This window comes from Pseudochaenichthys georgianus, chromosome 5 (assembly GCF_902827115.2).
Source record: "Pseudochaenichthys georgianus chromosome 5, fPseGeo1.2, whole genome shotgun sequence".
NCBI classification, from domain to species: domain Eukaryota; kingdom Metazoa; phylum Chordata; class Actinopteri; order Perciformes; family Channichthyidae; genus Pseudochaenichthys; species Pseudochaenichthys georgianus.
Window position 1 is genome coordinate 1,864,385 of NC_047507.1, and position 26,614 is coordinate 1,890,998.

At 41.0% G+C, this 26,614-nt stretch overlaps 1 protein-coding gene across 1 annotated transcript in view; it reads right to left on the reverse strand.

Moving 5' to 3' along the window:
- Nucleotides 1-12,988, reverse strand: part of LOC117447344 (recombining binding protein suppressor of hairless-like protein) — a 23,622-nt gene extending 10,634 nt beyond the window's left edge. Inside the window, 9 exon segments of the mRNA XM_034084052.1 lie at nt 316-490; nt 2,088-2,203; nt 2,416-2,486; nt 3,317-3,433; nt 7,684-7,748; nt 7,750-7,796; nt 11,148-11,198; nt 12,022-12,196; nt 12,938-12,988. Of these exon segments, the coding sequence (XP_033939943.1) occupies nt 316-490; nt 2,088-2,203; nt 2,416-2,486; nt 3,317-3,433; nt 7,684-7,748; nt 7,750-7,796; nt 11,148-11,198; nt 12,022-12,196; nt 12,938-12,988 (868 nt within the window).
- Between the last annotated feature and the right edge of the window lie 13,626 nt (nt 12,989-26,614).

A 26,614-nucleotide genomic window follows, 5' to 3' on the forward strand; every position in this document is an offset into this window, starting at 1 on the left:
TGTGACTCAATGCTCTTTCTTTTATATCCTAACATTTTTGTCTGTGGACATTTGTCGCAGATTTTCCTGCCAACATTTTAAAAGCATAAGCAATTGTATGTATGTTACAATTGTAATGCATGTCTGTATCAAGTTAACTGATCCACACAAACGGGGACCGGCCAACATTTTAAATATCCTCACTCAGTCTGTGCTGACAGTAGGTAGTTTGTGTGTGAGGCTGAGTGGACCCTGGATGTTTGATTATGCCATATACATGACATTTATCAAATGTATTGGTAACATTATGCTTGGTGCGTTGGTGATCGAACTCACGGTCCGCGTTCTTCATGGACTGTCTCTTCTGCGACGGTTTGGAGATGACTTTGATCATCCGGCTCTGAAACGATCCCACTTCCTGTCTGTTTCCCAGGAAGAGCCTCAGCAGCAGGCAGAAGTGTTTCCTCTTGTCCTGGTCCGAGATGAACAGGGACTTGGCCGAGGCGAACATCTGAAACACAACACGACACACTGAAACTTTATTTAAACAGAGTGGAGACAAAGACATCACCTTGGAAATAAGAAACTGGGATGGACTTTGTTCTGTATGTGTTCAAAAATCATTTCAACATAGCACAGTTCACACATTATAACACGCAACACAATGTGCTTTACATATAAATGACATGTTATAATAAATAAAAGCAAAGCACAATATTATATATACGACATTCATAATCCTTAAAGGTTTATAAAGCTTACATATAACCAGTAACCATTGAATATCAGAAAATACTGAAATATTCTAATATCTCTCAGTTTTGCAAAGTCGTAGATGTCTTCAAAGGTCTTTTGTCAGTCAAAAATCCAAATGTATTAACGTTAATATGATAAAATACAGAAAAAAGCTGATATCTACATATTTGACACGTAGAAAACGACATTATCTCAAGTTTTTGCACGAGAATGAAATCATCGATAAAGCAATTATCAAGAAAATGTGGCGTTTTCTTTCCTGTGGATCGACTATTCGCTGCAGCTCTTCTCTTCACAGCGATGTGTGTGTCTTGTTTTCTGCTTGAGTGAACGAGGAGGCCAGTGAACACACACGTCGTTTTCCTGTCAGACACGACTGTTTGTCGAGTTCACAGTGAGAGTAATAAAGAGGCGAAGGTCCGTCTGGGTAAACAGACACAGAGCTGTCTGTCGCTCAGACACAACAGATCTGAGGTCAGCAGCCGTTTATCACCCAGAGCCGACCTATCAGCTGTTGCTCTGATTTAAGAGCCTCTATTAACATGATTCACAGCTTAACCTTTATTCAAGGGGTTTATGTTATGCTCATTTTCAGGTTCTACTAGTCTTCCTCTTCGTGGATACAATTATGATCTCTAAGCCACGTTAAAGGGGCCCTACAGTATTCTGCTCATTGTCAGGTTCATATTGTAGATAGTGTCTCTACATGTCTCCAGGCTTTAATGTTCAAAAAGCTCTTTATTTCTCTCATACTGCCTGTGCTGCAGCACCTCTTTTCACCCTCTGTCTGAAACCAGAGCTCTGATTGGTTAGCTGGCCTGCTCTGTTGTGATTGGTCAACGGCTTAGAGATGTCCCGCCCCTTAGCCTATCACGTACAAGGTGTTGGAGCGCTAGCCAAATGTCTCTATGTTCAGGAAGTAAACAAAGTGCGAGGGAGAGAAACTCCCTTTGGAGGCAACTTTGGGATTTTTATTTTTGTAGAGCATTTACATATTTGCTGTCGTTATGAATCTGGTTTCATCCACCGCCAAGGACACATACAGGCACACAGATACAACAGATCTCGTTGTTTGGAGAGGAATTTGGGGGCTTGTTTAACCGGGACAAAGGCCAGTTTGACTTTCCCTCTGTCATCGAAGGGATTTGAGAGACAGGAGGAGACTTTGTGACAGACACAGTCAAACACAGAGGACAGGTATGTGCATGGCAATACATCAGATAAAAAAAACACACACACACACACACACACACACACACACACACACACACACACACACACACACACACACACACACACACACACACACACACACACACACACACACACACACACACACACACAGCTCTCACCCTGGAGTTGGGCTGCTCGTTGAACATCAGTTTGTAAGCGTCGGCCTGAGAATGGCTGCTGTTGTCGAGACACAAAAAGCCACACACTCGATACACAGCGTCTCCATGACCTGCCGCTGGAGAGAAACGATGATACATTTGGGTAAAAAGCAACAATGGAAGGATGAAGATGAAGGAACAGAAGGACGAAGGGAGGAAGAGTAACGCAGAGCTTCTCGAACCCTGATTCAAAGAGATGTATCGTTCAATCTGGGTTTTAAATGCTCTACCTTTCTCTTCCTCCTTTCAACGTTTTTTACGTCTCCAATTAATATGTGTGTGCCTTCACCTTTCAGATGGTTCTGCATGACTCTCCATCCCGGACCGCCGATGTAAACACAAGGAGGAGGACAGAAGAACCTGCGGGGAGAGAAACAGTGCAGACTTTAAAGGAGAACATCAGCTGTATGGTGTTGGAAAGACTTAAAGGACATATCATGCTGCCCAGATCCTAAATATGATTCCGTAAGATGTTCAGATGTGGAATAGAATAAAACCCCTCATTTGAGTATCTCCAGCCCCGAAGACAACCAACGTTGAAAAGTATTTCTGATTCTGTTGCTCTACGACTTAAGATCGAGCGCACAAATGGTATGAAATGGCATCCACTTCCTGTGTGCTAGGTTGAGGAACTGACATTACATATTTACGTAGCTTACAACCAATCAAACAAAGTAAGTTAGATAGGTGTTGGCCAACAATAGTTTAACGTTTTGATACCGTTCAACTTATTTGGCAAACAAATCAGAACGATAGGTCTTGAAGAAATTCGTTTTTGTCCGTAAAAAATATGTCAATGTTCGGAAGATACATGTCCAATATATACTTTGGTGACTACTATGCGATATAATCTTTAATAATCCGTGATCATTTTCAATTCTCCTTCAAGCCAATCAAAGCAAAATTAAACACATTAAAACAAACTGTGTGAGAACATAAAAGCATGTAAACATAATCTAATAGAAGACTGAAGTAGAACAGAAGCATCATTTAGATACCTTGGGGTAAGGGTTTGAATGCAAGACTTATGTGTTAATATTACTTTTATTTCAGTGAGAAATCAAAACATTTCTCCTATCACTGCCTACCTCCTACCTCTTGTAAAGACTGGTAGTAACCCTGAGTTATAAATGCATTTTGAACGGTTGCATGTTTAGGGTTGGAGTTAGAAACACAGAAGGTCTTCAAACCTCTTCTCGTTGCCGTAGGACTTCTGAGCGACCTTGGCGTGCAGGATGGTGACGCTCTGGTCAGCGTGAGCTTCTCGACCCGGTAACTGACAGCTCTGATAACTCTGATCCGCTCTCCTGATTGGACAAGAAAGATGTCAGTCACAAACAACCAGGAAGTATTGTTTTATTTTCCATGTGCCTGATCCTAGTGGCCAACTCAGGTACTGCACAACAACAAACTCCTGTAACTGTTGAAAGTAAACCCGAAACCGCACACAAACGTAATCATTAATCTTCGTATTGCATGAATGAAGATGTCTTACTTGCGAGCTCAGAAGGTAAAGCACGGTCTGCCTTAATGTCTATTTAACAAAATAACTGACTATTATTTACAATATGATCATCATGCTGTACTGAAGAAGACTTAAACTACAGATTGAGACCATGAACGTAACGGAAAAATGATTACTGAGGTGATAAATAAGGAATAAGTAAGGACATTTTCTCATGGACTACTATGCTATTTTTTTGCAACCGGTAAAGTAGCCCCCTGCTGGCCATTAGGAAGAATGCAGGTAAAAGAAATATTGTTAAATACTGTAAATAACATTATATTAGATTAGATACCTCAAGTGAATGTGAAGTGATATGTGCTCATTAAACTTGAATATAGAAAATAAATATACAAACTCCAGTCAATGAACCCAATCTTTAAACTGAACCAACACATTTTACCACACTGCAGTTTCTAAATCAAATAACGTGATGGAAAAAACAAGTGTGATTACCACAAGGGTGTTAAAAGAGAATATTTGATATATGGCATCAAATTAAACAGACTATTTCTCAGCTGTATCTGCGGCACAGACGAGTGAAAAGTGGGTAAAGTGGTTCTCCTTCTTGACAAGATTATAAAACCCCTCAGACTAAACATCTCCAGACACTCAATCCATTTCCATAATGGACTTCGTAGCGGTGACATAAATAAAGACATGCCAATGATGGATGGAAACACTGCATTAGTGACACCTTGAAAAATACGAGGGTTCTTTTTATATCTTGAAAGTGTTCTGGTAATCTGACTCAGTGACACCAGACACACAAAGTGAAATACACATCAAATATTTTAGTATTTAGTTTATGTCCAAATATTATACAGAGTGTCCTCACAGCGGCTCTCTTTGACAGCGACTTTGTAAACGCTTTAAGTGTCGGGAACATTGTCGGATTTCATTCCAATAATCCAGAAATCATGTTATATTTAATATTTAATATAAAAAACCCTCACATTTCTCTTACCAGGTTGTCATGCATTGCTTTACTTCATCGCCACATGTGTTTATGTGTTATCCCGCCTAAAGGTAAATACTGGTACTTTAAACTTGGGATTTTGAATGGGATAAAAGGCATTACACTGTTTCACTGATCGACAGCACTCATTTGCTTCTAACTGGAATCTTGTGCCAATACATCACGTTGCAATATTTAAATTGATTAACAGCCGTAGTGTTTTTGTTTCCTGGTTGTTAACTCTCACAGAGGTTCATGTATTCAGAGCCGAGCGACGACTCCTTGTAAGGAAGAAAGTCTGCGGACGAATACTGAATGTTTTGTTCGTACATGAGGGGATCCCAGTGACCCTGAACACCTCCACAGGTCAGGGGTCAGGGGTCGCACTCAGCTGTGTGTGTGTGTGTGTGTGTGTGTGTGTGTGTGTGTGTGTGTGTGTGTGTGTGTGTGTTCAGTCACCAGAGTGGCAGCAGAAGTCTAAATTAGACCTTGTCCTCTTCAAAGGTTAGAGGTCAGTGTTTCGGGAGTTTAGAGCTTCTGGCATTTCACACCGGGAACACAGAATGGACGGAAAGAAAGAAAAAGGGAGGAAGGGGTGAAGGAGGAATGAAACGAGAAAAAAAACGCACTTTCACCTCCAAAAAAGTAAATCTTCAGGAGGTTGAGAGTTGAAATTACTACAATCATATTTAGTTTAGTTAGAGAGTGCAGCTCAACAGGTGTTAATTTAGGGACCAGCACTTCAACATATTTGGCTTATTGAAGCTTATGTTCTGCTGTTCTGACCATATTTCCTGGCGGTTGATTGAACTTATTCTAAGTTAATTTGGATAACGGGTCATCTAAATTAAATGTAGTGTCAAAAACACAGCAGTGGAAGAAGTACACAGATCCTTCACCGCAGCGAAAGTACTTCCCAAAGTAAAAGTCCTGCGCTTAAAAGCAGCAGTGGGATGTAATTAAGCACAATTGTGAAATATTACAAAATGGAGGTCGTTGAACTTTACTTGGTTATTTCTATCGACGTAGAAATACGTTAAAATCCACTAATTTAGAACAAAGAAGAATAAACCAAGATGTGCTTTTGGAGACATCTTATTGGACATTTTCTCTCAACCCAAAATGTAATCGTCTTGCTCAAAACAATAACAAAAGACGGTGTGGTGGATCATGGGAGTTGTAGTCTGTTTGTACCATGATGGATGTCCTCTGGTATTACGTTTCCGTGGATTTGATGTGTTTTTCTCATTCCCTCCTGCAAGAGGCTGCTGTTTATTGAGTTATATTCAGAAGTACTCGGCTTTCAAGTAGAAGTAGCAGTAGTGAACTGTAAAAATGTTGTAACAAGTAAAAGTACACAAAGTACTGGAGTCAAAATGTACTTCAGTAGCCAAAGTAAAAGTACTTATTATGAATAAAGGCCCTTCCATCAGTATCAGCTGATTGTGAAAACATTTCAAAAGGGAATACATTTACTCAAATATTGTACTCAAGCGCAAATAAAGGGTACTTGTACTTTACTTGAGTATTTTATTTTAATGCCACTTCATACTTTTATTCTGCTCCAATTAAAACGGGAAATATTGTACATTTTACTTTTATTTCTACAGCCTTAGTTACAATTCACTTCAGAAATAAGATTGTTTCTGCTCTGATTGGTTAGCTTGCCCGCTCTGTTGTGATTGGTCAACAGCTGTCCCGCCCCTTAGCCTATCACATAGAATTTGTTGGAGTGCTAGCCAATAGGAGCGCAAGTGTAACATACTGATGTCACCATGTGTCCAATGGAGGAGCTGAGCCTTTGCAGACCATTTACATGCACTAAAACCTACATAACACACTGGGAAGCATAATAGGGCCTCTTTAAATTCTATTTTGAGGTACTTGTACTTTATCTGAGTATTTTTTGTTATCTCCACTACATTTAGCAAGTAAGTGATACACTTTTTACTTACCTTGACAGTTTAAGCTATACTTAACATATACCGACAGATATCCAGCAGCAGTATATCAACTATTAAAAGTAGCACCACATGTACCAGCTGTGATGAACACATTAAAGCATCCATAATCATAATCCAGTCATTTAATATATCATTTGAAATGAACCAAATACTTTTCCTCAAGTACTTTAGGCACATGTTGATGTCAAAACTGTTTGTTTTTTTTGCCTTAGTAGATTTTGAATGCAGGATTTGAACTTGTAGCACAGGGGTGTCAAACTCAATTTCATCGCGGGCCACATCAGCATTATGGTTGCACTCAAAGGGCCGGTTGTAACTTTAAGACTATATAAAAATACATATATAAATATATCATATATATAAAATAATGTATTATATTACATCATTGCCTCTGCATTGGATTATCATTGGATAGGGTAATAACTTCATGATTGACTACGTCTGAAAGCAGAAGTCTAGGGCAAATAATTGCAAGTCTTTCAGTGCGTATGTCCCAAATGATTTAAAAAGAAAAGCCAAATTCTGGAGAAAAAAGAAATAGAAGTGACATTTTGAAATAAAAATCTATTCTGAGAAAAGGAATCTAGAAAAATTGCATATTTGAAGAAAAAAGGCAAATTCTGAGAAAAAAGGCAAATTCTGAGAAAAAAGTCATATTTGAGATGCATTGTGGGACATGTAGTTTATGGGCAACGTGCTTCTGTAGCATGTAACCGTATAATAAACATATTATATTCTTTGCAAGCTCTTGTGGGGCCACATAAAATGAAGTCGCGGGCCGAATGTGGCCCCCGGGCCTTGAGTTTGACACCCCTGTGTAGCAGAATACTTTTTACACTTTGCTATTTCTACTGTATAGTGAAGGATCTGAGCATTTCTTCCACCTCTGCTCGCTCCCCGTTGTTCGGAATTTAAAGTGCATGGGGGTGTGGTCTCCTCCTCCTCCACAAATACTTGTCCTCCTGCAGTTTTAATACCTCCACCCCATCGCTGTACCTCCTCATTCCCGCAGTGAGCAACACGGAGGAGAAGCACGAAGAACAATCACCGTTTGGGATTCAGTACCTCTGTTAACCCGGGACATTGTGCGTGTGTTTCGGAACTTCTTGGAGCTTGTTTCCCCGGTCTTACCTGTCCCATCCTCCGGCCAGAAGCGACCCCAGGTGAGAGAGCGGATCCGGGGCAGGGGAGAGGGAAAGCCGGGTACAGCAGAGAGGAATCCGCCTGGGAGAACCGGGGCGAATCTGTCAGAAAGAAACAGACTTGTTGCATGAATTATTAGACTTTAAGTGCATGTTAATTTCACACAGTATGCAGGATGGCATGTTTTAACGATATGAATGTGTGCAGCCTGCAGGAATGGATGCTCCTCAGCAGGACTTTAATTTGATTTGAACAACTTTTGATGACATTTAGGGTTAAAGTTAACGATTATTTCCGCTTATAATGTATTTTTGTGTCTGAAACAAGAGTCACTTTTCAATCAAGGTGTTAAACCATCGTTTGTTCAATCTTTTACAGGTAAAATGTGATGCTTTTCATTGTCTTAAATTATGATACGAACTTAATATATTTACATGTTTGTTTCCTTAAGTGTTTGGAAAGTTTTGATCATTATTGATAAAATGATTGGCAGATGTATTACATTGATTCACACAGCCTCAAAATGTCCATATTCAAGTCTGGAGTTCACTTTTCTAAATCTTTACTGGAAGGGGATCCAGTTAAAGAGCTCTGATGATCTTAAAACTAAATATTTGAATATGTTGGAAGTGCATTTACTTCGTTTCTATGGCTGGGTTTGGTTTAAAGTAAGAAAGCAAAAACGTTTTCACTGATTTTTTTTAACAAAATGTGCACAAATATGGTGCCTAGTTGTGTTTGAAATGAAACAAGAGACAATGAAATATTCCGGTTTATTCCTTGAGATTCAAAAACGTCAAGTCAGAGGTTTAAAAATAGATGTATGTGTCTGTGTGTGTGTTTCTATGTGTGTGTGTGTGTGTGGGTGTGTGTGTGTGGGTGTGTGTTTGCTATGTGTGTGTGTGTGTGTGTGTGTGTGGTGGGTGTGTGTGTGTGCGTGTGTGTGTAGGTGGTGCTGTGTGTGTGTTTCTATGTGTGTGTGTGTATGTGTTGTGTGTTGTTGTGTGTATGTGTGTACGTGTTTATGTGTTGTGTATATGTGTGTGTTGTTTGGTGTGTTTGCTCGGGTTCACACTGGTTGCCTGGAGGTGATGCTCTGTGTAAAAGCCAGCATGCAGGCAGACACACAGACCGTTAAGCAGAGAGGCAGACGGGCAGTGAGACAGGCTGAAGGTAAATACAGAAATAGGACAGTAGATTATTGTCTTATTTAAAACAAGGTTAAACCATTTCACAAAAATAAGAATGGATTTCTCTCAGACCTAAAGAAGGTACCCACCTGTGTCCCGAGACTAACTCTGATTAAATTACAGTTGTCATCCAAATTTAAACCACATTTAAAAAAGTTTCCCCATTACATCCTACATTTTTGTGAGTATTATAAGTTGTTTAGTGGCGATTCGCAGCTGGACGGAAGTCAAAGTCCAGTCAAGCTGAAGAGATGGAAAACCATGTGGAGAACACGATGTGAAAATGGAATTGAGTTGGTTTCATGTGAGGAAGTCTTCACACAGATCTCATGGTTTCAGGTCTTCACTGTAAACACATGATCATTAATTTACTCATGAAGTCTCTTTGGATACAAATGTCTGTTAATTAGATATAACATTTCTGTGTGTCGCATTTTCTTTAAACTTTTCCACCGTGGCCAATTTGTTGGAAAAAAAATTGGAGATATTTCAATCTCTTAACATTGCAGAAGTTTCCACTCCCACTCCGATTTTAACGTGCAAATTACAAATATGTGTAACACAGGTAGATTAAGTACTTTAATTAATGAGCCATACTTCTTTGGTTTACGATGTGTTGTCCATTGGCGCCAAAGGGGAGAACAGTGCTCAATTTCAGGGTTTTGTCTAAATTGGGTAACAGAATACCAAAATGCAGATTTCCCGGTAAAATGTTAAAGTCATGCCAGAAAACAATATTTCTCGAAAACTCTATAATTACTCCAGATAATGAACATCGTGTCAAATAGAGCGTCAGACGGCAGAGACAGCTTGGTTTTAACGGAGATCCGAATAAATATGGGATGGATGTCTGGTCGGTCTGCAGGTGGACGGTGATTTCTGAATCAGTTTCTTTTACTGTCCTTATTTCCGTATTTCGTAGAAGTAAAGAAACCGTAACTCAGGGTCGTAATTGTGTCCGGAAGTGACGTTAGCGCTGTCATACTTTATTTTTCTGGAAAAACCCCTGAATTGTTTTTATTGATGTCTAGCAAGTAACAACAATTGAGTAACATAATATTGTAGTAACGTGAAATATACACTTGTTCGTATTTTACATTTAACCTAAGAAATCCTCATCCTGACTCAGCAGAAAAAGCTTCAACAACTCCGCGCTGCGTTGAGATGTTTTGCTACAGAAAGTGTTTGGGCTATTCTCTAAGTTTTCCAATTGAATGTCCTTGTAGCTGTTCACGTCTCCACACACTAGCAACCTCGATTAGGTTTTGAAGTAGCTTATTTAGTTTAGTAGCGTATTCTTTCCCAGATTTAGATATCAGTCCAAACCACGTGATTAAAGCAGTGAATTGAAACAAAACTACTTCAGATCAAGATTAAAGATGTAAGGTCTGAAGTTACGTGCATTAGTAAAGTATATTACTTGAATAAACATGCGTTTTCTGGGTTAAAGTCCTCGATCCTACCCGACCCGTTTCCTACGTGGATTAACGAAGACTTTATAAGATACGTTAAGATCCGGTAATACGTAAACAAACAAGAAAATACGATTACATTTCATTGTTGGGAAGCAATGTTTTTTGTTTGTAACTAACCCAGAATTCCTCAAAATGTAGTGCTACTCAATATTGTCAAGAGTAGGTATCTACCTTTTAATTGATCTATAGAGAATAGCATTGAATTGTTGAAGAGTCAGGGGTTTAGAGCAGATTGGACCCAAATGCAGACAACAGTTCAACAGAAATACCTTTACTCGGGTCGATCAGGGCAAGGCCAGGTGAAACTAAATTAACGAAACTCTACTCAACCACTTCCACAAAAGATATAACGAGGATCTGACAACAGAAAACCAGAATTTAAATACAACGACTAATCACAAGGACAAACAAATTAAATCTTGAGTCACGCTCAAGATGTAGCCTGCTCTGCTAATGTTCAGGTTCATATTAGTATAGTGTCTCTACTGTGACATGTCTCCATGTTCAAAAAGCTTTTTATTTTTCTCATACCGCCTGTGCACCCTCTGTCTGAAACCAGAGCTCAGTCTGCTCTGATTGGCCGTTGGAGCGCTAGCCAATAGAAGTACGTGTATGTGACTCTGCTATATAACACACCACAGGAAAAGGAAAACCCCAAAAGCTTATTCGAGCCCCTTTAAGGAAAATTCTGGATTATAAAAAATACCTTTGCTCGTGAGATGTCAAACAGTCAATTCATGCATAGACTGTATATACTGTACATATAAATACACACACACTCTCGTACCCAGCATGATGGTGAAGGCGGTCCACTGTTTGGCGCTGGCGATGAAATCCTCTGTCCACGGAGAGGTAACGCGTGTGACCGTCTGAGAGCGCAGGCGGTTAAACAAAGCCACTCTGGAGCACGACGAGATACACACTGGACGGACACACACACACAACACACACACACACACACAACACACACACACACACACACACACCACACACACACACACACACACACACACAACACACACAGAAACAGAGGGGTACTGTAAGGACGGACTCACAGGCACACACACATTTAAACACACACCACACAGGGTCTCAGAGTTACATTGGTTTCCTGCCAGGAATGTGCATTTTATTGGATGACCATCGGAGCATCATTTGCATCTGGTTAGACTTAGACACACACACACACACACACACACACACACACACCACACACACACACACACACACACACACACACACACACACACACACACACACACACAAACAGGCGGTTGAAGGTCTATCCCAAAGTGTGTGTGGACTTTCGTTATTTTTAAACTTATTTTTGTGTATGTTTCCGTGTATGTGACTCAATGCTCTTTCTTTTATATCCTAACATTTTTGTCTGTGGACATTTGTCGCAGATTTTCCTGCCAACATTTTAAAAGCATAAGCAATTGTATGTATGTTACAATTGTAATGCATGTCTGTATCAAGTTAACTGATCCACACAAACGGGGACCGGCCAACATTTTAAATATCCTCACTCAGTCTGTGCTGACAGTAGGTAGTTTGTGTGTGAGGCTGAGTGGACCCTGGATGTTTGATTATGCCATATACATGACATTTATCAAATGTATTGGTAACATTATGCTTGGTGCGTTGGTGATCGAACTCACGGTCCGCGTTCTTCATGGACTGTCTCTTCTGCGACGGTTTGGAGATGACTTTGATCATCCGGCTCTGAAACGATCCCACTTCCTGTCTGTTTCCCAGGAAGAGCCTCAGCAGCAGGCAGAAGTGTTTCCTCTTGTCCTGGTCCGAGATGAACAGGGACTTGGCCGAGGCGAACATCTGAAACACAACACGACACACTGAAACTTTATTTAAACAGAGTGGAGACAAAGACATCACCTTGGAAATAAGAAACTGGGATGGACTTTGTTCTGTATGTGTTCAAAAATCATTTCAACATAGCACAGTTCACACATTATAACACGCAACACAATGTGCTTTACATATAAATGACATGTTATAATAAATAAAAGCAAGCACAATATATATATACGACATTCATAATCCTTAAAGGTTTATAAAGCTTACATATAACCAGTAACCATTGAATATCAGAAAATACTGAAATATTCTAATATCTCTCAGTTTTGCAAAGTCGTAGATGTCTTCAAAGGTCTTTTGTCAGTCAAAAATCCAAATGTATTAACGTTAATATGATAAAATACAGAAAAAAGCTGATATCTACATATTTGACACGTAGAAAACGACATTATCTCAAGTTTTTGCACGAGAATGAAATCATCGATAAAGCAATTATCAAGAAAATGTGGCGTTTTCTTTCCTGTGGATCGACTATTCGCTGCAGCTCTTCTCTTCACAGCGATGTGTGTGTCTTGTTTTCTGCTTGAGTGAACGAGGAGGCCAGTGAACACACACGTCGTTTTCCTGTCAGACACGACTGTTTGTCGAGTTCACAGTAGAGTGAGAGTAATAAAGAGGCGAAGGTCCGTCTGGGTAAACAGACACAGAGCTGTCTGTCGCTCAGACACAACAGATCTGAGGTCAGCAGCCGTTTATCACCCAGAGCCGACCTATCAGCTGTTGCTCTGATTTAAGAGCCTCTATTAACATGATTCACAGCTTAACCTTTATTCAAGGGGTTTATGTTATGCTCATTTTCAGGTTCTACTAGTCTTCCTCTTCGTGGATACAATTATGATCTCTAAGCCACGTTAAAGGGGCCCTACAGTATTCTGCTCATTGTCAGGTTCATATTGTAGATAGTGTCTCTACATGTCTCCAGGCTTTAATGTTCAAAAAGCTCTTTATTTCTCTCATACTGCCTGTGCTGCAGCACCTCTTTTCACCCTCTGTCTGAAACCAGAGCTCTGATTGGTTAGCTGGCCTGCTCTGTTGTGATTGGTCAACGGCTTAGAGATGTCCCGCCCCTTAGCCTATCACGTACAAGGTGTTGGAGCGCTAGCCAAATGTCTCTATGTTCAGGAAGTAAACAAAGTGCGAGGGAGAGAAACTCCCTTTGGAGGCAACTTTGGGATTTTTATTTTTGTAGAGCATTTACATATTGCTGTCGTTATGAATCTGGTTTCATCCACCGCCAAGGACACATACAGGCACAGATACAACAGATCTCGTTGTTTGGAGAGGAATTTGGGGGCTTGTTTAACCGGGACAAAGGCCAGTTTGACTTTCCCTCTGTCATCGAAGGGATTTGAGAGACAGGAGGAGACTTTGTGACAGACACAGTCAAACACAGAGGACAGGTATGTGCATGGCAATACATCAGATAAACAAAAACACACACACAACACACACACACACACACACACACACACACACACACACACACACACACACACACACACACACACACACACTCTCACCTGGAGTTGGGCTGCTCGTTGAACATCAGTTTGTAAGCGTCGGCCTGAGAATGGCTGCTGTTGTCGAGACACAAAAAGCCACACACTCGATACACAGCGTCTCCATGACCTGCCGCTGGAGAGAAACGATGATACATTTGGGTAAAAAGCAACAATGGAAGGATGAAGATGAAGGAACAGAAGGACGAAGGGAGGAAGAGTAACGCAGAGCTTCTCGAACCCTGATTCAAAGAGATGTATCGTTCAATCTGGGTTTTAAATGCTCTACCTTTCTCTTCCTCCTTTCAACGTTTTTTACGTCTCCAATTAATATGTGTGTGCCTTCACCTTTCAGATGGTTCTGCATGACTCTCCATCCCGGACCGCCGATGTAAACACAAGGAGGAGGACAGAAGAACCTGCGGGGAGAGAAACAGTGCAGACTTTAAAGGAGAACATCAGCTGTATGGTGTTGGAAAGACTTAAAGGACATATCATGCTGCCCAGATCCTAAATATGATTCCGTAAGATGTTCAGATGTGGAATAGAATAAAACCCCTCATTTGAGTATCTCCAGCCCCGAAGACAACCAACGTTGAAAAGTATTTCTGATTCTGTTGCTCTACGACTTAAGATCGAGCGCACAAATGGTATGAAATGGCATCCACTTCCTGTGTGCTAGGTTGAGGAACTGACATTACATATTTACGTAGCTTACAACCAATCAAACAAAGTAAGTTAGATAGGTGTTGGCCAACAATAGTTTAACGTTTTGATACCGTTCAACTTATTTGGCAAACAAATCAGAACGATAGGTCTTGAAGAAATTCGTTTTTGTCCGTAAAAAATATGTCAATGTTCGGAAGATACATGTCCAATATATACTTTGGTGACTACTATGCGATATAATCTTTAATAATCCGTGATCATTTTCAATTCTCCTTCAAGCCAATCAAAGCAAAATTAAACACATTAAAACAAACTGTGTGAGAACATAAAAGCATGTAAACATAATCTAATAGAAGACTGAAGTAGAACAGAAGCATCATTTAGATACCTTGGGGTAAGGGTTTGAATGCAAGACTTATGTGTTAATATTACTTTTATTTCAGTGAGAAATCAAAACATTTCTCCTATCACTGCCTACCTCCTACCTCTTGTAAAGACTGGTAGTAACCCTGAGTTATAAATGCATTTTGAACGGTTGCATGTTTAGGGTTGGAGTTAGAAACACAGAAGGTCTTCAAACCTCTTCTCGTTGCCGTAGGACTTCTGAGCGACCTTGGCGTGCAGGATGGTGACGCTCTGGTCAGCGTGAGCTTCTCGACCCGGTAACTGACAGCTCTGATAACTCTGATCCGCTCTCACTGATTGGACAAGAAAGATGTCAGTCACAAACAACCAGGAAGTATTGTTTTATTTTCCATGTGCCTGATCCTAGTGGCCAACTCAGGTACTGCCACAACAACAAACTCCTGTAACTGTTGAAAGTAAACCCGAAACCGCCACACAAACGTAATCATTAATCTTCGTATTGCATGAATGAAGATGTCTTACTTGCGAGCTCAGAAGGTAAAGCACGGTCTGCCTTAATGCTATTTAACAAAATAACTGACTATTATTACAATATGATCATCATGCTGTACTGAAGAAGACTTAAACTACAGATTGAGACCATGAACGTAACGGAAAAATGATTACTGAGGTGATAAATAAGGAATAAGTAAGGACATTTTCTCATGGACTACTATGCTATTTTTTTGCAACCGGTAAAGTAGCCCCCTGCTGGCCATTAGGAAGAATGCAGGTAAAAGAAATATGTTAAATACTGTAAATAACATTATATTAGATTAGATACCTCAAGTGAATGTGAAGTGATATGTGCTCATTAAACTTGAACTATAGAAATAAATATACAAACTCCAGTCAATGAACCCAATCTTTAACTGAACCAACACATTTTACCACACTGCAGTTTCTAAATCAAATAACGTGATGGAAAAAACAAGTGTGATTACCACAAGGGTGTTAAAAGAGAATATTTGATATATGGCATCAAATTAAACAGACTATTTCTCAGCTGTATCTGCGGCACAGACGAGTGAAAAGTGGGTAAAGTGGTTCTCCTTCTTGACAAGATTATAAAACCCCTCAGACTAAACATCTCCAGACACTCAATCCATTTCCATAATGGACTTCGTAGCGGTGACATAAATAAAGACATGCCAATGATGGATGGAAACACTGCATAGTGACACCTTGAAAAATACGAGGGTTCTTTTTATATCTGAAAGTGTTCTGGTAATCTGACTCAGTGACACCAGACACACAAAGTGAAATACACATCAAATATTTTAGTATTTAGTTTATGTCCAAATATTATACAGAGTGTCCTCACAGCGGCTCTCTTTGACAGCGACTTTGTAAACGCTTTAAGTGTCGGGAACATTGTCGGATTTCATTCCAATAATCCAGAAATCATGTTATATTTAATATTAATATAAAAAACCCTCACATTTCTCTTACCAGGTTGTCATGCATTGCTTTACTTCATCGCCACATGTGTTTATGTGTTATCCCGCCTAAAGGTAAATACTGGTACTTTAAACTTGGGATTTTGAATGGGATAAAAGGCATTACACTGTTTCACTGATCGACAGCACTCATTTGCTTCTAACTGGAATCTTGTGCCAATACATCACGTTGCAATATTTAAATTGATTAACAGCCGTAGTGTTTTTGTTTCCTGGTTGTTAACTCTCACAGAGGTTCATGTATTCAGAGCCGAGCGACGACTCCTTGTAAGGAAGAAAGTCTGCGGACGAATACTGAATGTTTTGTTCGTACATGAGGGGATCCCAGTGACCCTGAACACCTCCACAGGTCAGGGGTCAGGGGTCGCACTCAGCTGTGTGTGTGTGTGTGTGTGTGTGTGTGTGTGTGTGTGTGTGTGTGTGTGTGTGTGTGTGTGTTCAGTCACCAGAGTGGCAGCAGAAGTCTAAATTAGACCTTGTCCTCTTCAAAGGTTAGAGGTCAGTGTTTCGGGAGTTTAGAGCTTCTGGCATTTCACACCGGGAACACAGAATGGACGGAAAGAAAGAAAAAGGGAGGAAGGGGTGAAGGAGGAATGAAACGAGAAAAAAAACGCACTTTCACCTCCAAAAAAGTAAATCTTCAGGAGGTTGAGAGTTGAAATTACTACAATCATATTTAGTTTAGTTAGAGAGTGCAGCTCAACAGGTGTTAATTTAGGGACCAGCACTTCAACATATTTGGCTTATTGAAGCTTATGTTCTGCTGTTCTGACCATATTTCCTGGCGGTTGATTGAACTTATTCTAAGTTAATTTGGATAACGGGTCATCTAAATTAAATGTAGTGTCAAAAACACAGCAGTGGAAGAAGTACACAGATCCTTCACCGCAGCGAAAGTACTTCCCAAAAGTAAAAGTCCTGCGCTTAAAAGCAGCAGTGGGATGTAATTAAGCACAATTGTGAAATATTACAAAATGGAGGTCGTTGAACTTTACTTGGTTATTTCTATCGACGTAGAAATACGTTAAAATCCACTAATTTAGAACAAAGAAGGAATAAACCAAGATGTGCTTTTGGAGACATCTTATTGGACATTTTCTCTCAACCCAAAATGTAATCGTCTTGCTCAAAACAATAACAAAAGACGGTGTGGTGGATCATGGGAGTTGTAGTCTGTTTGTACCATGATGGATGTCCTCTGGTATTACGTTTCCGTGGATTTGATGTGTTTTTCTCATTCCCTCCTGCAAGAGGCTGCTGTTTATTGAGTTATATTCAGAAGTACTTCGGCTTTCAAGTAGAAGTAGCAGTAGTGAACTGTAAAAATGTTGTAACAAGTAAAAGTACACAAAGTACTGGAGTCAAAATGTACTTCAGTAGCCAAAGTAAAAGTACTTATTATGAATAAAGGCCCTTCCATCAGTATCAGCTGATTGTGAAAACATTTCAAAAGGGAATACATTTACTCAAATATTGTACTCAAGCGCAAATAAAGGGTACTTGTACTTTACTTGAGTATTTTATTTTAATGCCACTTCATACTTTTATTCTGCTCCAATTAAAACGGGAAATATTGTACATTTTACTTTTATTTCTACAGCCTTAGTTACAATTCACTTCAGAAATAAGATTGTTTCTGCTCTGATTGGTTAGCTTGCCCGCTCTGTTGTGATTGGTCAACAGCTGTCCCGCCCCTTAGCCTATCACATAGAATTTGTTGGAGTGCTAGCCAATAGGAGCGCAAGTGTAACATACTGATGTCACCATGTGTCCAATGGAGGAGCTGAGCCTTTGCAGACCATTTACATGCACTAAAACCTACATAACACACTGGGAAGCATAATAGGGCCTCTTTAAATTCTATTTTGAGGTACTTGTACTTTATCTGAGTATTTTTTGTTTATCTCCACTACATTTAGCAAGTAAGTGATACACTTTTTACTTACCTTGACAGTTTAAGCTATACTTAACATATACCGACAGATATCCAGCAGCAGTATATCAACTTATTAAAAGTAGCACCACATGTACCAGCTGTGATGAACACATTAAAGCATCCATAATCATAATCCAGTCATTTAATATATCATTTTGAAATGAACCAAATACTTTTCCTCAAGTACTTTAGGCACATGTTGATGTCAAAACTGTTTGTTTTTTTGCCTTAGTAAGATTTTGAATGCAGGATTTGAACTTGTAGCACAGGGGTGTCAAACTCAATTTCATCGCGGGCCACATCAGCATTATGGTTGCACTCAAAGGGCCGGTTGTAACTTTAAGACTATATAAAAATACATATATAAATATATCATATATATAAAATAATGTATTATATTACATCATTGCCTCTGCATTGGATTATCATTGGATAGGGTAATAACTTCATGATTGACTACGTCTGAAAGCAGAAGTCTAGGGCAAATAATTGCAAGTCTTTTCAGTGCGTATGTCCCAAAATGATTTAAAAAGAAAAGCCAAATTCTGGAGAAAAAAGAAATAGAAGTGACATTTTGAAATAAAAATCTAATTCTGAGAAAAAGGAATTCTATGAAAAATTGCATATTTTGAAGAAAAAAAGGCAAATTCTGAGAAAAAAAGGCAAATTCTGAGAAAAAAGTCATATTTGAGATGCATTGTGGGACATGTAGTTTATGGGCAACGTGCTTCTGTAGCATGTAACCGTATAATAAACATATTATATTCTTTGCAAGCTCTTGTGGGGCCACATAAAATGAAGTCGCGGGCCGAATGTGGCCCCCGGGCCTTGAGTTTGACACCCCAATGTAGCAGAATACTTTTTACACTTTGCTATTTCTACTGTATAGTGAAGGATCTGAGCATTTCTTCCACCTCTGCTCGCTCCCCGTTGTTCGGAATTTAAAGTGCATGGGGGTGTGGTCTCCTCCTCCTCCACAAATACTTGTCCTCCTGCAGTTTTAATACCTCCACCCCATCGCTGTACCTCCTCATTCCCGCAGTGAGCAACACGGAGGAGAAGCACGAAGAACAATCACCGTTTGGGATTCAGTACCTCTGTTAACCCGGGACATTGTGCGTGTGTTTCGGAACTTCTTGGAGCTTGTTTCCCCGGTCTTACCTGTCCCATCCTCCGGCCAGAAGCGACCCCAGGTGAGAGAGCGGATCCGGGGCAGGGGAGAGGGAAGCCGGGTACAGCAGAGAGGAATCCGCCTGGGAGAACCGGGGCGAATCTGTCAGAAAGAAACAGACTTGTTGCATGAATTATTAGACTTTAAGTGCATGTTAATTTCACAACAGTATGCAGGATGGCATGTTTTAACGATATGAATGTGTGCAGCCTGCAGGAATGGATGCTCCTCAGCAGGACTTAATTTGATTTGAACAACTTTTGATGACATTTAGGGTTAAAGTTAACGATTATTTCCGCTTATAATGTATTTTTGTGTCTGAAACAAGAGTCACTTTTCAATCAAGGTGTTAAACCATCGTTTGTTCAATCTTTTTACAGGTAAAATGTGATGCTTTTCATTGTCTTAAATTATGATACGAACTTAATATATTTACATGTTTGTTTCCTTAAGTGTTTGGAAGTTTTGATCATTATTTGATAAAATGATTGGCAGATGTATTACATTGATTCACACAGCCTCAAAATGTCCATATTCAAGTCTGGAGTTCACTTTTCTAAATCTTTACTGGAAGGGGATCCAGTTAAAGAGCTCTGATGATCTTAAAAACTAAAATATTTGAATATGTTGGAAGTGCATTTACTTCGTTTCTATGGCTGGGTTTGGTTTAAAGTAAGAAAGCAAAACGTTTTCACTGATTTTTTTTAACAAAATGTGCACAAATATGGTGCCTAGTTGTGTTTGAAATGAAACAAGAGACAATGAAATATTCCTGTTTATTCCTTGAGATTCAAAAAACGTCAAGTCAGAGGTTTAAAAATAGATGTATGTGTCTGTGTGTGTGTTTCTATGTGTGTGTGTGTGTGTGTGTGTGTGTGTGTGTGTGTGTGTGTTTCTATGTGTGTGTGTGTGTGTGTGTGTGTGTGTGTGTGTGTGTGTGTGTGCGTGTGTGTGTAGGTGTGTGTGTGTGTGTGTTTCTATGTGTGTGTGTGTATGTGTGTGTGTTTGTGTGTATGTGTGTACGTGTGTATGTGTGTGTATATGTGTGTGTGTTTGTGTGTGTGTGCTCTGGGTTCACACTGGTTGCCTGGAGGTGATGCTCTGTGTAAAAGCCAGCATGCAGGCAGACACACAGACCGTTAAGCAGAGAGGCAGACGGGCAGTGAGACAGGCTGAAGGTAAATACAGAAATAGGACAGTAGATTATTGTCTTATTTAAAACAAGTTAAACCATTTCACAAAAATAAGAATGGATTTCTCTCAGACCTAAAGAAGTACCCACTGTGTCCCGAGACTAACTCTGAATTAAATTACAGTTGTCATCCAAATTTAAACCACATTTTAAAAAAGTTTCCCCATTACATCCTACATTTTTGTGAGTATTATAAGTTGTTTAGTGGCGATTCGCAGCTGGACGGAAGTCAAAGTCCAGTCAAGCTGAAGAGATGGAAAACCATGTGGAGAACACGATGTGAAAATGGAATTGAGTTGGTTTCATGTGAGGAAGTCTTCACACAGATCTCATGGTTTCAGGTCTTCACTGTAAAACACATGATCATTAATTTACTCATGAAGTCTCTTTGGATACAAATGTCTGTTAAATTAGATATAACATTTCTGTTGTCGCATTTTCTTTAAACTTTTCCACCGTGGCCAATTTGTTGGAAAAAAAATTGGAGATATTTCAATCTCTTAACATTGCAGAAGTTTCCACTCCGATTTTAACGTGCAAATTACAAATATGTGTAACACAGGTAGATTAAGTACTTTAATTAATGAGCCATACTTCTTTGGTTTACGATGTGTTGTCCATTGGCGCCAAAGGGGAGAACAGTGCTCAATTTCAGGGTTTTGTCTAAATTGGGTAACAGAATACCAAAATGCAGATTTCCCGGTAAAATGTTAAAGTCATGCCAGAAAACAATATTTCTCGAAAACTCTATAATTACTCCAGATATATGAACATCGTGTCAAATAGAGCGTCAGACGGCAGAGACAGCTTGGTTTTAACGGAGATCCGAATAAATATGGGATGGATGTCTGGTCGGTCTGCAGGTGGACGGTGATTTCTGAATCAGTTTCTTTTACTGTCCTTATTTCCGTAGAGGAAGTAAAGAAACCGTAACTCAGGGTCGTAATTGTGTCCGGAAGTGACGTTAGCGCTGTCATACTTTATTTTTCTGGAAAAACCCCTGAATTGTTTTTATTGATGTCTAGCAAGTAACAACAATTGAGTAACATAATATTGTAGTAACGTGAAATATACACTTGTTCGTATTTTACATTTAACCTAAGAAATCCTCATCCTGACTCAGCAGAAAAAGCTTCAACAACTCCGCGCTGCGTTGAGATGTTTTGCTACAGAAAGTGTTTTGGGCTATTCTCTAAGTTTTCCAATTGAATGTCCTTGTAGCTGTTCACGTCTCCACACACTAGCAACCTCGATTAGGTTTTGAAGTAGCTTATTTAGTTTAGTAGCGTATTCTTTCCCAGATTTAGATATCAGTCCAAACCACGTGATTAAAGCAGTGAATTGAAACAAAACTACTTCAGATCAAGATTAAAGATGTAAGGTCTGAAGTTACGTGCATTAGTAAAGTATATTACTTGAATAAACATGCGTTTTCTGGGTTAAAGTCCTCGATCCTACCCGACCCGTTTCCTACGTGGATTAACGAAGACTTTATAAGATACGTTAAGATCCGGTAATACGTAAACAAACAAGAAAATACGATTACATTTCATTGTTGGGAAGCAATGTTTTTTGTTTGTAACTAACCCAGAATTCCTCAAAATGTAGTGCTACTCAATATTGTCAAGAGTAGGTATCTACCTTTTAATTGATCTATAGAGAATAGCATTGAATTGTTGAAGAGTCAGGGGTTTAGAGCAGATTGGACCCAAATGCAGACAACAGTTCAACAGAAATACCTTTACTCGGGTCGATCAGGGCAAGGCCAGGTGAAACTAAATTAACGAAACTCTACTCAACCACTTCCACAAAAGATATAACGAGGATCTGACAACAGAAAACCAGAATTTAAATACAACGACTAATCACAAGGACAAGACACAGCTGGGGAGGGAAGGAAAAAATACACCAGGGCTGCAGTCGAATAGTCCAACAATCAGCTCCTATCGTCTAACCCTATCTCCTATTCCTTGACCTCTGAGTGAAACGTCACGGGGTTAAGGGATAGTGGATAGGAGAATTCAAAAGGACTTAGGAGAAGAGAGTGCAGTACTTTAGAGAATCGACTGCACTTTCACTATCCGACGTGTTTATGATGCGCCAGCGGACGTCCTGAATATGCGTCTGCTGCTGTGGGGTAACTATGGAAACTACAGTTTTCTATCCAGCGGACTACAACATGGATGTTCAATAAGAACGAGGGACTACTGTGAACTCATCTAGAGACTCTGCTCCGTGCTCTGATGCTGCTGCTTTGCTTTATGAACGTGGACAACAGAGAAACAGATTCTTCATGACCAAAGTTGGAATTGAAATAAAAAAGGAAAGTGAAACTTCTGCTCGTCACCCTCTCCCTCCGGTCCACATTAATACCAATGATCCCAATACGTATGATTGTATGAACTAAAGATCTTAAATCAATACAGATGTATTTATTATAAACGTTAGTCCTTAACATCTATCACTGTGTATATCACCATTCAAACATCTTTTAAAAGTTGAACAAACTCCACACAGCTCAGTAAAGACTGAAATGTTGACTTTATTTGATAATTTCAGTGAAAACTAACGTTCATATTTCTCTCTTTGATTATAATACTGACGAACGTTCAAAACAAAGCACTTTGGCAACTTACCACATACGTTTTAAAATGCTTAATAAGCACCGTAACTTTCATGATATCATTTCTCGGTCATAATCGTTTGTGTCCGTGAATGGCCGACTGTTGAGTGACGGCAAATGCTGCGGCTGCAATGCATTGTGGGGCAGCATTGTCTCCTCTCCTTTCGGTTAGGGAGGTCCAGTGGTTCCGAAGCTAAAGGAGGTTATAAAGGAAGTTTGAAACCTACTTTCCTTTCATCTAGAGAATTCGAATGGCTCTTATCATGGCTGCCACTGAGGGACTTCCGGGTCAGTTCACTCCGTCAGGAAGGTTCCTAAGCTAAACGGACTATTGGAACGCAACCCAGGAAGTAGAGACAGACAGGAAGTAGAGACAGACAGGAAGTAGAGACAGACAGGAAGTAGAGACAGACAATCATTTTCAAAATAAAACTGGTGTTACAGATCGTGAAATAAAGAGTACTCCCAAAGATAAGCAAATGTGAACATAGGGTCCGAAATGAACACCATGTCACTACTCTGACCAAAAAGCTTTTAATGGTTAGTTCAGGTTTATATAATGCCTGATATCTCCATGTGAAATGAACACTGACATCCAGAGTTCTACATCTCTGTCCAAAGTCAAGAGCCAGAGAGTGAGATGACGTTTGGAGATAAGAGCCCAGTCAGGTAGGTCTGCAGACAGACAGGAAGTGTGTGAGTGAGACAGGTCTGCAGACAGACAGGAAGTGTGTGAGTGAGACAGGTATGCAGACAGACAGGAAGTGTGTGAGTGAGACAGGTATGCAGACCGACAGGAAGTGTGTGAGTGAGACAGGTCTGCAGGTAGACAGGAAGTGTGTGAGTGAGACAGGTATGCAGACAGACAGGACGTGTGTGAGTGAGACAGGTCTGCAGACAGACAGGAAGTGTGTGAGTGAGACAGGTCTGCAGACAGACAGGAAGTGTGTGAGTGATAAAGGTATGCAGACAGACAGGAAGTGTGTGAGTGAGACAGGTCTGCAGACAGACAGGAAGTGTGGGAGTGAGACAGGTATGCAGACAGACAGGAAGTGTGTGAGTGAGACAGGTATGCAGACAGACAGGAAGTGTGGGAGTGAGACAGGTATGCAGACAGACAGGAAGTGTGTGAGTGAGACAGGTATGCAGACAGACAGGAAGTGTGTGAGTGAGACAGGTATGCAGGTAGACAGGAAGTGTGTGAGTGAGACAGGTATGCAGGTAGACAGGAAGTGTGTGAGTGAGACAGGTATGCAGGTAGACAGGAAGTGTGTGAGTGAGACAGGTATGCAGGAAGACAGGAAGTGTGTGAGTGAGACAGGTCTGCAGGTAGACAGGAAGTGTGTGAGTGAGACAGGTATGCAGACAGACAGGAAGTGTGTGAGTGAGACAGGTCTGCAGGTAGACAGGAAGTGTGTGAGTGAGACAGGTCTGCAGGTAGACAGTAAAACAGTGAGGCAGTGAAAGAAAGTGCGAACAGTAGCAGAGTCAACATCTGGATCCAATCTGAGGCCAACAGGAACCAGAACCCGTCTCACTGCCGGTCTATCTGAGGCCAACAAGAAGCGCTGTGTTCATCCAGCTGTCACTCAAACACTGCTACCTGTCTCACTGTACCTCCTCTACCTGTCTCACTGTACCTCCTCTACCTGTCTCACTGCACCTCCCCTGTCTGTCTCACTGTACCCACTCTACCTGTCTCACTGTACCTCCTCTACCTGTCTCACTGCACCTCCTCTACCTGTCTCACTGCACCTCCCCTGTCTGTCTCACTGTACCTCCTCTACCTGTCTCACTGTACCTCCTCTACCTGTCTCACTGCACCTCCCCTGTCTGTCTCACTGTACCTCCTCTACCTGTCTCACTGCACCTCCTCTACCTGTCTCACTGCACCTCCTCTACCTGTCTCACTGTACCTCCTCTACCTGTCTCACTGCACCTCCCCTGTTTGTCTCACTGTACCCACTCTACCTGTCTCACTGTACCTCCTCTACCTGTCTCACTGCACCTCCTCTACCTGTCTGTCTCACTGTACCCACTCTACCTGTCTCACTGTACCTCCTCTACCTGTCTCACTGCACCTCCTCTACCTGTCTCACTGCACCTCCTCTACCTGTCTCACTGTACCTCCTCTACCTGTCTCACTGCACCTCCCCTGTCTGTCTCACTGTACCCACTCTACCTGTCTCACTGTACCTCCTCTACCTGTCTCACTGCACCTCCCCTGTCTGTCTCACTGTACCTACTCTACCTGTCTGTCTCACTGTACCTACTCTACCTGTCTGTCTCACTGTACCCACTCTACCTGTCTGTCTCACTGTACCTCCTCTACCTGTCTCACTGTACCTCCTCTACCTGTCTCACTGTACCTACTCTACCTGTCTCACTGCACCTCCCCTGTCTGTCTCACTGTACCTCCTCTACCTGTCTGTCTCACTGTACCCACTCTACCTGTCTCACTGTACCTCCTCTACCTGTCTGTCTCACTGTACCCACTCTACCTGTCTCACTGTACCTCCTCTACCTGTCTCACTGCACCTCCCCTGTCTGTCTCACTGTACCTCCTCTACCTGTCTGTCTCACTGTACCCACTCTACCTGTCTCACTGTACCTCCTCTACCTGTCTCACTGTACCTCCTCTACCTGTCTCACTGTACCTACTCTACCTGTCTCACTGCACCTCCCCTGTCTGTCTCACTGTACCTACTCTACCTGTCTCACTGTACCTCCTCTACCTGTCTCACTGTACCTCCTCTACCTGTCTCACTGTACCTCCTCTACCTGTCTCACTGTACCTCCTCTACCTGTCTCACTGTACCTACTCTACCTGTCTCACTGTACCTCCTCTACCTGTCTCACTGTACCTCCTCTACCTGTCTCACTGTACCTACTCTACCTGTCTCACTGCACCTCCCCTGTCTGTCTCACTGTACCTCCTCTACCTGTCTCACTGTACCTCCTCTACCTGTCTCACTGTACCTACTCTACCTGTCTCACTGCACCTCCCCTGTCTGTCTCACTGTACCTCCTCTACCTGTCTCACTGTACCTCCTCTACCTGTCTCACTGTACCTACTCTACCTGTCTCACTGTACCTCCTCTACCTGTCTCACTGTACCTCCTCTACCTGTCTCACTGTACCTCCTCTACCTGTCTCACTGTACCTACTCTACCTGTCTCACTGCACCTCCCCTGTCTGTCTCACTGTACCTCCTCTACCTGTCTCACTGTACCTCCTCTACCTGTCTCACTGTACCTACTCTACCTGTCTCACTGCACCTCCCCTGTCTGTCTCACTGTACCTCCTCTACCTGTCTCACTGTACCTACTCTACCTGTCTCACTGTACCTACTCTACCTGTCTCACTGTACCTACTCTACCTGTCTCACTGCACAGCTCCTACAGTACAGTACCTTATTCAA